This window comes from Leptonotus elevatus, chromosome 1 (genome assembly GCF_054856555.1).
Source record: "Leptonotus elevatus isolate MCC_2025b chromosome 1, RoL_Lele_1.0, whole genome shotgun sequence".
Lineage (NCBI taxonomy): Eukaryota > Metazoa > Chordata > Actinopteri > Syngnathiformes > Syngnathidae > Leptonotus > Leptonotus elevatus.
In genome coordinates this window covers 20,418,162-20,428,605 of record NC_141239.1, presented here as the reverse complement: position 1 = coordinate 20,428,605, position 10,444 = coordinate 20,418,162, and the positions used below count along the sequence as shown (strand labels likewise).

General features: G+C 39.8%; 1 protein-coding gene across 1 annotated transcript; it reads right to left on the bottom strand.

The window, feature by feature from the left end:
- Positions 1-765: 765 nt before the first annotated feature.
- wrnip1 (WRN helicase interacting protein 1) lies at positions 766-10,444 on the bottom strand. Its single transcript, XM_086082453.1, has 7 exons — positions 9,862-10,444; positions 9,386-9,580; positions 7,311-7,552; positions 5,960-6,183; positions 3,302-3,457; positions 3,148-3,227; positions 766-1,289 (listed from the first exon to the last, which is right to left on the bottom strand). The coding sequence occupies exons 1-7, from the start codon at positions 10,432-10,434 to the stop codon at positions 1,008-1,010; spliced, it is 1,752 nt and encodes a 583-aa protein (XP_085938579.1). The 5' UTR covers positions 10,435-10,444; the 3' UTR covers positions 766-1,007.

Sequence of the window (10,444 nt, the reverse complement as noted above, 5' to 3'; positions counted from 1 at the left end):
TGAATTCTCTAGGATGGAGTTTGTTAAGATGAGTCCTATGCAAAAGGCAGAGAAATATGACGACAAATTCCACAGTAAATCAAAATGGTGGACTTACTGTTAGGTTGAGCATATGGCTTCAGAATTTTTTTTTTGCATGTCATGGGCTTATTTGTTAAGAAGGAATAATTAAACGAAAAATTTGATGCCCAACCTCCGTCAAAGAGTATGTCAAAAACTTAAATTTTTTTCCTTGCTGTCACAGGTGTTGAAATGGTACAGCCCTAGTTTGAAGTCAATCGTGTTAATCTTCTAGGACAAATGGGCAAAAGTATAACTCCTGTAATTGTGCAAAAATGGGCCAAAATTGGACATTCAAATACGCATAGTTCACTTCTTGTACATCTTACATTATGGCTACCAAATACTTTTTTGCATGGCTGAAGGTGCTACATGTGCCTCCCAATTAAACCTCTATTGGGGGTGCTATTGACCCATTTTTTTTGTAGTCGTGTACAAAAACTCTCAAAATCTTGTTTTGTTTTTTTCCAGACTTGATGTGTGTGTACAATTTTGTGAAAAACAGAAAAAAAAAATTTGGGCGGAGAATAATAATATGTAAGAGGAAAAATCCCTACAAAAACAATAGAGACCTCGCAACGGTTGCTGTCGCACCCTAAAAATGATCATCAACACTGATTCCAACAGAGTCGGAGACAAATAAGAATCGGTCAATCGAAAGTAAGCATGAATCGTTAGATGTATATATGTGAACAATCGGGAAAATATTGAAATCATTCAATAATGTTTAATTTTTGAAAAACTTTTAACACTTGCAAGATAATGCAAAAGCAACATAACATATCCGTATTGAAGATCAAAACTGCGTGTTTGTCGTCTAGGTATTAAACTCAATAAGAGCAACAAACGATCTGTCGCAAAGCAGAAGATAACAGAAAGAGCAGAATTTGAATGATCTTATTTTACCTTTCAAGGTGCAAACATAAGCCAAGGGCACTTTTTGGTTATCACCCTTCTGATGGCGTCCTGGTAAAGAAGTTGATGCCCTGCAACTCCTCAGGCAGGTACTGTTGCTCCACTGGAGCGCTGAAGGCCGGATTGTACTTGTAGTCCTTGGCGTAGCCCAGCTGCTTCATGAGACGGGTGGGTGCGTTGCGCAGGTGCAGCGGAACGGGAGGCAGGGGGCCTTTGTGGTTCCTCAGACAGGCCTTCACGTTCTTGTAGGCCATGTACACGTCCACCGATTTGGCCGCCCGGGAAAGATAGATCACGCACTGGGCCAAGATCACCTGCCAAGTAAGAGAGAATGATGACAAATTAAATTAGACAGGAGCAAACTCATTTCTGGTCAACTCCTACTAAAAGTTGTTTTTCTTAGGGGTGTCAGGCAATGACATTTTTTAATCGTAATTAATCTCATGACTTCAATAGTTAACTCACTATTAATCGCAAATTTATTATCTGCTCTAAATGTACAATAGTTTTTATACTCTTGTTAACATAAAAGTGGAAAAAATGTTGAACTAATAGAAATATGGCTGCATCTTTTAGTCACCGATACAGTAATTTTATAATAATTCATAAAAATGTAGTTCAAATTAAAAATATGTACTGTACTGTAAAAAACGAGGGTGATATTGATTTTTGTTGGTCATTTTTTCTGCCACTAGATGGCATAATTGCATGTGTAAGACGGTGACAGCTCAGTGCATTTTTTTTCTCAGATCAAGGTTTTTCCTGTGTACAAAATTCAGAGGCGGCCACCTCCGCCTGAGTGACTGCTAATGAATGAATGCTTTAACATGATAATATTCATATTCTTATTGGAACTATTATTCTTATTATTGAAACGTAAAATTATTATGTTATCTGTAAAAAATGAAAGCGAGTCAGTTGAATTTACAGAATACATGTATGTCATGGCGCATGGTCAGGATTAGGGATGTTTGATACCACTTTTTTCCCGACTGATACGCAACTCTTGAGTAGTCACCGCTACTGATACCAAATACCGATACCACAAGTAAATAAAATTCCCCACCCATAAATGACAGATGATTTTAAAGAAAGACCTATATATCCCAATATATTATTTTTCCTTAAAATTGCATGAAGTTAATGGAAACTTTGTATTCATATAATTACTAATTTATTGTCCCTGATTGTAAAACGGTCACAAGAGGGTGTGCGACAATGGTATTGGTTACCGCCGCAAGTACCGATATCTTAAAATAAGACTGGTATTGGCACCCATCATAGTCAGGATGATACCACCTGTGCCTCAATTTGAGCCAGGAAAAACCCTGCATATTAACTCATTCACTACCACGACCAAAATACCCCAGTTTTTGTGTTACTCGTATCATTCATAATCATTACCATAGTGACCTCACCATTCACTGCCATTGACGGCTATAGACGTCAAAAATTCATTTGAACTATTTCTATTAGTTTCACATTTTTTTCCACTTTTGTTAACAAGAGTATGAAAACCTAGAATTGTTTTTATTGTACATTTAGAACAGATATACAATGTGTTATTAATTGTGAGTTAACTAGTGAAGTCATGCAATTAATTCAGATTAAAAAATTTACTCGCCTAATGCCCCTAATTTTTTATCTTTTTTTTTTTATCGCGTCAGGCTCTTAACTTTTTTAATTGTTATTACTCGCATGACTTCAATTGTTAACTCACGATTAATCATACATTTTATATCTGTCCTAAATGTAAAATAAACTAAAAAAATCTAGTTTTTCATACTCTTGTTAACAAAAGTGGATTTTTTTTTTTAATTACTAGAAATAGTTTAAATGAATTTTTGACGTCTAAAGTTGTCAATGGCAGTGAATGAGTTAAAAGCTATCGAATCTTTAACCAAAAGCAACTTGTGAAATTCTGCACATTTTTAAAACTGTAAAATATAACTTGACCTCATTCTTCACAAATATATATATTATTATTAAAATTATGACTGCAAAATTTAGACTTGGACATGTCTGCTGCGTTGCGACTCGAATTTCCCCATTACAAGCTTTCCATATAATTGCGCGTTAATAAAATGAGTGGCGTTCAAGGAACTTTAAATTCACTCAAAATTAACGCGCTGCGATGTCGATTTAAATTTGATCAATTGTCCACTCACATACCTCACATTCAGGCATGCCGATGAAGTGACAGGCCTGAAAAGCGGACACGGCCTGAGGAAGAGCAAAGGGATCTGCGATACCTGACAGTGACAAGACAACCAAATAAGGAGGCAGGGAAAAAATACATTCATTGAAATTGAAAAACCTCCCGTACCCACGTCCTCACTGGCAAAGCGGACCAGCCTGCGGGCCACATAGAGCGGATCCTCGCCGCCTTCCAGCATGCGGCCCAGCCAGTAGAGGGCGCCGTTCTCGTGGGAGCCTCTCATGGACTTGTGCAATGCCGAGATGCAGTTGAAATGCTCTTCGCCTTGGAGTCATACAAACAATAAGTTACATCATAAACATTATTTACTGTCAAGAGTTTGATCGGGTTTTTCCCTACATCAAACTCATCAAATTTGCTTTGTGCACTTGGAGCAGAAAAAAATATATATCTTCCCATTACTTTCCACAAAGTTGGAAGTCTAGACTTGCCTACGTTTCTTAGGAAAAATGAATAATTAACAAAGAACAGATATCTTGAGGGCAGTTGACTACTTGTTAGCACGCCTGCTGAGGTTCTGGATTTGAATCTTGGCAGTGTGGAGTTTAAATGTTCTCCCTCTGCTTGTTTGACTTCCTCCCACTTTCAGACAACATACCTACATGTTGTTTGGTTCGTTAACTTATTCGCTGCCATTGACGGCTATTGACGTTAAAAATTCATTTGAACTATTTCTATTAGTTTAAAATTGTTTCCCCACTTTTGTTAACAAGAGTATGAAAACCTATAAAAAAAATGTTTTATTGTACATTTAGAACAGATATAAAATGTATGGTTAATCGTGAGTTAACTATTGAAGTCAATAATAATTACATTAAAACAATTTAATCATCTGACGCGATTTTAAAAAAAGAAGAAAAGATGATTAAAAATTAGGCGATTACATTTTTTTATCGGAATTAATTGCATGACTTCACAAGTTAACTCACGATTAATTACAAATTTTATATCTGTTCTAAATGTACAATAAAAAAAATTCTAGGTTTTCATACTCTTGTTAACAAAAGTGGAAAAAAATGTTAAACTAATAGAAATAGTTCAAATGAACATTTGAAGTCTATAACAGTCAATGGCAGTGAATGAGTTTTAAAGACTAAAATTTAGAGTGCAAATTTTCCATAGGTGTGAATGCGAGGGTGAATGCTGACTTACAATCTACACAGCATATTGCATACTCGAGTTTGTTCAACTAATTTACAGCAGATAGAACGACAGCGGGTGATGAACAAGCCCCGGACGCTGGTTTAATCTGAGCCATTGGTCAGGCAAGCAGAGTGCTTTTCATCACCCCATAAAATTGGGACCAGTAAATCTCCTCGTTTCGGGACAGCTGAATGTTATGCAAGCGGACAACTGGGGAGGCCAGAGGGAGAAGTAGTGACTGAGTGGGCGTTGACAACGGATGGTCATAACAGGAGGCCGGGAGGTGAAGATCAAAGGGGACGCATTCAAATTGACTTCATAATCGCTTGTATATAAAATAGTTACAACTCTGAGTCTGACATTAAACCACCACCAAAGTGCTTTACATCTTTTGTTATCTGCATATTACTGAAAATGTGTCTGAGTGACCTGCTCTGAATTTGGCCAAAAACACTTAACAGGCCAACAACAAGCTTTTCCGCCCATGACGTAGGAGGCATTTTCAAGCGACGGCCATAGTCGCCACCAACAGACTAAGGTAAGAAGAGCTGCAAGGTTAGCACAGAAGGGCTTAAGCTAACAACGTCATCATCAGTCATTTATGATGAGCAGCAAAAGTCTCTTTTACAGATTTGATTGCTGGGAGAAAGAAATCAAAAATTTTAATAATTAATTACACATTTAGAAGGTGAACAGTACATCACTCTCGTTAATAATAACTAATTATTTATAAAACTTCACAAATCCCACTAAAAAGTTAAGTAGTGCACTCCATTTTGCCCTAATGGCTTCACCAAGTAATTCCACACTCGACATGGCAGATTACTTGTTTGAAAGTTTACATAATTTTTATAAATTCAAGATATCAATAATCACTAACACTGGCTGTCACAGATAAGGAGCTCTTCTCTTTTCTTAAGGGGACATCTAAGCAGGGAACAATATGATTGGCTGCTTGCAGTCGAGTAAACAAACCAGCTCTTTGAAGTTAATTGCCTTCAATTAACTTTTTTTTTTCCTCTGTTGATTAATGTGCATTGTCCTAAAAAGAAAAAAATTATGCCAGCAGGTACTAGTTCGTTCCAAGGACAACATGAGTAGCCCACTGATCTGTTCTAAAAACAGCTCACCAGTGATGGGACGCTGTGACTTACTAAGAAGAGAATGTTAACATTTATTTAAACTTAGCAGGGTACATGATTCTTCTGTACCAAATATTCTGTGTTTTGTTTAAAATAAAATATATTGTGTTCAATAAGATTTTTTTTTTTTACTCAAATATATAAAAAGGTCATTTTAGAGCTGTAATTTTAATACCGTGATACCGCAATATTTTTGCTCACCGTTATCATACCGACAGAATCTAATATTGGCTCATGCCTATTTCACACAATTGGATTTTTTTAAAGAATTCATCATGCCCTATCACAGTAACATTAATAATAAAAAAGAAACCATTAAAACGTCGAATACGAAGTAGTTAATTCAACCTCAATTTCAAGTGGAACCACATGCTATAAATATGAACGCTTTGCTAAATTTGGCCTCCACTGCTATGCTACAACATGAGTTGTTTGTGTTGGAACAATTTTTTTTGGTAAGTGATCAGGACGAGCAGCTTACCGGCTTTGTCGTAGAGAATATGAGACCTCTGGAGACCCTCCTTGATGTGGTCTTCCTTCACAAGAATTTCCTGGGTTGAACCGTCTCGTCCCGTCAGTCCGGACTGGGTCGAGCTGACCTGCGCCTGAACGGCCAGTTGCAGACTGTTGAGCCCTGTCCGAGCGTCGCCGTCACACAGGTAGGCGATTGTGTCCAGAGCCTTTTGTTCAATGTAAACTCTCGGCCTGAGAACATATCAATACATCACGTTCAACAACAACGAAAAAGATATGATTATAACTTATCCTGAATGCTCCCTGCCAAAATACGAGCTAGTAGGACCTATGATGTCCAAACCAAATATTTCTTATCCTTCTAATCTCAAAACAACAAAGCACCGCAGCATTATAGCATCTCAAAAGACACAGTGTGCATTAGTGCTGCCATACGATACGTATGAATAAGATAAGTGAATTCAAATGTAAAAAGTATGACTAAGATAAAGCACTACAAACTGGGTGGGGGGGGGGGGTGTTTCTCAGACCTGTTACTACGTCTCACGATCCACAAAGTGATGGCAAACTAACGTTACATGCGGTATATCCGGCCGGTCGTGACACTTTAAAAAAAAAGAAGTATTTTTTTATTTTTTGTTGTTGAAAACTTCTTGGGTGGTGGCCAGTTTACTTGGGTGGCCCACCCAAGTATTAGCATGGTGTGGGAAACACTGCATTTACCATTTTTATAGAATTGGATTTTTCTTTTGTTGGACTATGATGGGTTTTTACGCAAAAGCGCAAAATGCCAATTCATTTCGATTGAAGAAAGATGGTTTGAGATACGAGTGTTTTGGGCTACAAGAATGATCACAGAACAAGTCAAACTGATAAATCAGGCACCACAGTAGCTACAGTATATTATTCCGACAACCAGCGACCATTAAAAACTGATCCGGTAGCCATTTTGGGAAAAGCTTCTGTAGGGGACTGGGCTTGGCTGGATGCCCGGGACCACCTCAGCCTGGTGCAAGTCCAAGCTTTTAATGTGGACATGTGTGATTTGTGATTTGCTGCGTTCTTTCCGCACCTGGCAAACAATACGGTCAACAAATCTGCCTGACGTGCAGCATCGCATTCCGTGCGGAGCCAGTAGCCATCAAAGGCCTCGCGGGCTACAACTTGTGCACAAATCTGATCTGTCAACACATCATACGGGACAAGAGCCGAGGGGATCGCGCTGGCTCCTGCCGCTCTCCTCCCATAAATGATCTAACCGGGCCCGCTGAGCCAGCAACAGAAGACGAGAGCGCTCGGACAAAATAATTTTGATTTGTGGGGTGTTGTCCCGTCAGGATTCAGAATGGCGCACTCACTCGCTTCCGTCCGCTTGGTCGTCTGAGCGTTCGGGATTCGCTTGATCCCGGTCCAGCACGGCGATCCCGAGCGCCGCCACCGCCCGGTCCAGGATCGAGCCCATCGCCTCCACAGAGAGCTTCTCGAGGACGAGGACTCTGCAGCGGCTCAGCAAGGCGGCGTTCACCTGGAAGGACGGATTCTCGGTGGTGGCCCCGATCAGAGTGATTGTTCCGCACTCGACGTGAGGAAGGAACGTGTCCTGAAATACGGATGGAGAACAACATAGGAGAGAAATTTGTGAGGATGTAACAGTGACCATTCTGAGGTGACATCTTTCTCCCAGTAAGTACGTCATAAAAAGTATAAAGGCAATGGTTTAAAGTGCTGGTCAGCGGTTGTAATAAAGTTATTTCCTTAATTAATTTAAATGGCGGCCTTAAAAAAGAGAAACTTTTTTTAATATGATGCTTTTATTATTACTTATTTTGATTGTATTGTACATATGCAAAGTGCACTTGAGCACAGAGAAAACGGAAATTAATATTTATTTAATTTATTCATCCTTTACTCCGAACCGCTTATTCTCGCTAGCGGACAAGGCGCAATACAAGGCCACATAATGACATAATAACTTCTAACTCTGCATTTTGCACAAACTGATAACAAAATTGTCATTTCAAATGAAAAATCTTCCACAATTTATTATTTCCCCATGTTTTATAACCCCATATCACATTTATGCTTCACCATCTTACCTCTCTGAGTAAAGATAAAAGACTGCTGCATGTTTCCCAGTGCAGTCTTTTCAAAATAAAATGATTTTCAACACAAAAGTCTCACATTGGATGTGAATTATCTCTAAAACAATGCACAGAACAGTTTTATAATATAGCTCAGGCTATTCGTATCACAGCGAACTTTCTTTCATAGAAAGACAATTTTAAAAAAAAAGAAGAAGATTTTTTTGTTTTGTTTTGTTTTCCCCTGGAACAACTCATCTTCTCACAACAGTCCAAACTCATCTCACATTCCTTGTTAGAGGGTGAACAAGCTAACGTTTGGTGAATTTGGCTTTACCATGATGCGAAGAGCCTGGCATCGAAGAATAAAAAAGCGGCATCACTTTGAACGCTTTGCGGCTACTAGCCAGTTATCCTAGTGGTAACTTTTCTGACACCTCCTGCTTAAATCCCCAAAAGTTTGACATATCGTACGTGAAACCCTGCTATCGCTATACTCAAGCTAAAAAATGAATAAACCAAGCAAGCTTTTGCCCTTAAAAATATAAACATAAAACATTAGGAGTCGGCAGGCACTGAAATGTATCAGTATCGGACCGTTACAGCCTCCTTTTAAGATAATAAGGACAGAAAAACCTACATATCACAATATAGAATTGTATTTTGTCCTTAAAATTGCATGAAATGAATGGCATTTTTTTGTCATTGTATTGTTAAATGAAAATTTTATTTTATACCACAAATTTTCTAGAGGTTTCGGTACTCAGAATCAAGAGTGAATACTTGTACGGGTAGTATCAGTCTGAAAAAATGTGGTGTTGAACATTCCTAGAAAATACTGTACAAATTAGTGTCGGTGTGTTAGATCAGTGCCTTTAAAGGGGAAGTCAATCTTAAACATTTCTTGACAACAAAACCTAGCCGTTTTTAATCCATCTCAGGAGGCGGCCATTTATTTTTCCACTTGTTGTCGACTGAGGCTCAGGGCTCAGGCAACGACCAATCACAGCTCACCTGTTTTCTGAAGCTGAGCTGTGATTGGTTGTTACCTGATCAACTGTGATGTCATTTTCACTCATTTGCAAGTGGCAAAATGGCCGCCTTCTGATAATCATAAAAACAGCTGGATTTTGCTGCTTAACTCATATTCCACTATTGCAATATCAACCAGAATACTATTTAGACTAGTGGGGCTGCATAGTACATAATTTATTTTTTTGTGGGGGGGGGGGGGGGGGGTTGACTTCCCCTTTAAGAGGCAGGGCCAGGTTTGTATGTGAGTGTCTGGGCGTGAGCTGTGGTTCCTGCGCAGCCTCTTTGAATTCCTGGCACAGATACATACAGTAGCCCACCTGTTGGGATTTGTTGAAGCGGTGGATTTCGTCGATGAACAGGATGGTCCGGCGCTTGCACAGCCGCAGTTCGTTCTGCGCCTGCTTGATGACCTCTCGTACCTCGGCAGTGGATGTGCTGGTGGCGGAGAGCGGCACGAAACGAGCCGTGCCTTTCTTCTTGCTGGTGCTGGCGATGATGTGAGCCAGAGTGGTCTAAACAGAGTAAATGCAATGTTGAAAACATGGACAGCATTGACAAATTGCAAGCAAACCTCTTAAGAGCATGGGAATTATTATTTTTTAAAGTAACATTCAGAGCCTGTTCACCTTATTTATTTATTTTTACTTTCACTGAAGTAATTCAGTTGAATCATTACTTCTACTAGTACCAGAGTATTTTCAACATGAGTATCCGTACTTTTACTTAAGTACAGATATTGAGTCCTTTTGCTACCTATGCATGATTCCTAATGGTGAAAATGTCATCACAGCACCTTGCCGCATCCTGGTGGTCCCCAGAGGATGAGAGAGGGTATTTCCTGGCAGTCCAACAGGGAACGCAGGAGGGTTTGTTCCCCGACAACTTTACTCTGACCAAAGTACTCCTCCATCGTGTTCGGCCTCAGCATCTCCGCCAGTGGTTTGTTTAACGTTATCAGTGCCCGCAGACTCAAAGTAGGTGTTGCGTTCAATGTCTGACCGTCAACCCTCTTTCGCGTCCCTGAATATTCGGGTTCAGCTTGGACCTCGGCCGGAAAGCTACGCTTGACTCCCTTGTTGAACGCGCCGCCTCCAGCTTGTTTGTTGGCAGATGACGAGTTCGTCTCATTCTGACGCGAACTTTTTCCCTTGTTGCTGTGGAACATGTTAAATACTCCAGAGGGCGCCGTGTGGTGGTCTCCAGCCGCTTCGGAACAAAACTTTTTCATTGGTGGTCCACTGTCGGCGTCGCTCTCCAGAAGACAAACGTCGAGGTGACCATTAATAGCGTCGGAAGTGAAGTCTTTACAACAAATCGGACACTGCACCGAATCCGACGGGGCGCCGCCTGACATGTCGCTCGCCATCTTGCTTCCC

What these genes read in the sequence shown, in the direction of transcription:
- wrnip1 (XM_086082453.1), bottom strand. Translation starts at nt 10,434, where the DNA reads ATGGCGAGCGACATGTCAGGCGGCGCCCCGTCGGATTCGGTGCAGTGT. An exon ending in GCTTCAACAAATCCCAACAG is followed by an intron (nt 7,553 to 9,385) that starts GTGGGCTACTGT and finishes TCCGTATTTCAG; the next exon opens with GACACGTTCCTTCCTCACGT. An exon ending in TATTCTCTACGACAAAGCCG is followed by an intron (nt 3,458 to 5,959) that starts GTAAGCTGCTCG and finishes TATGACTCCAAG; the next exon opens with GCGAAGAGCATTTCAACTGC.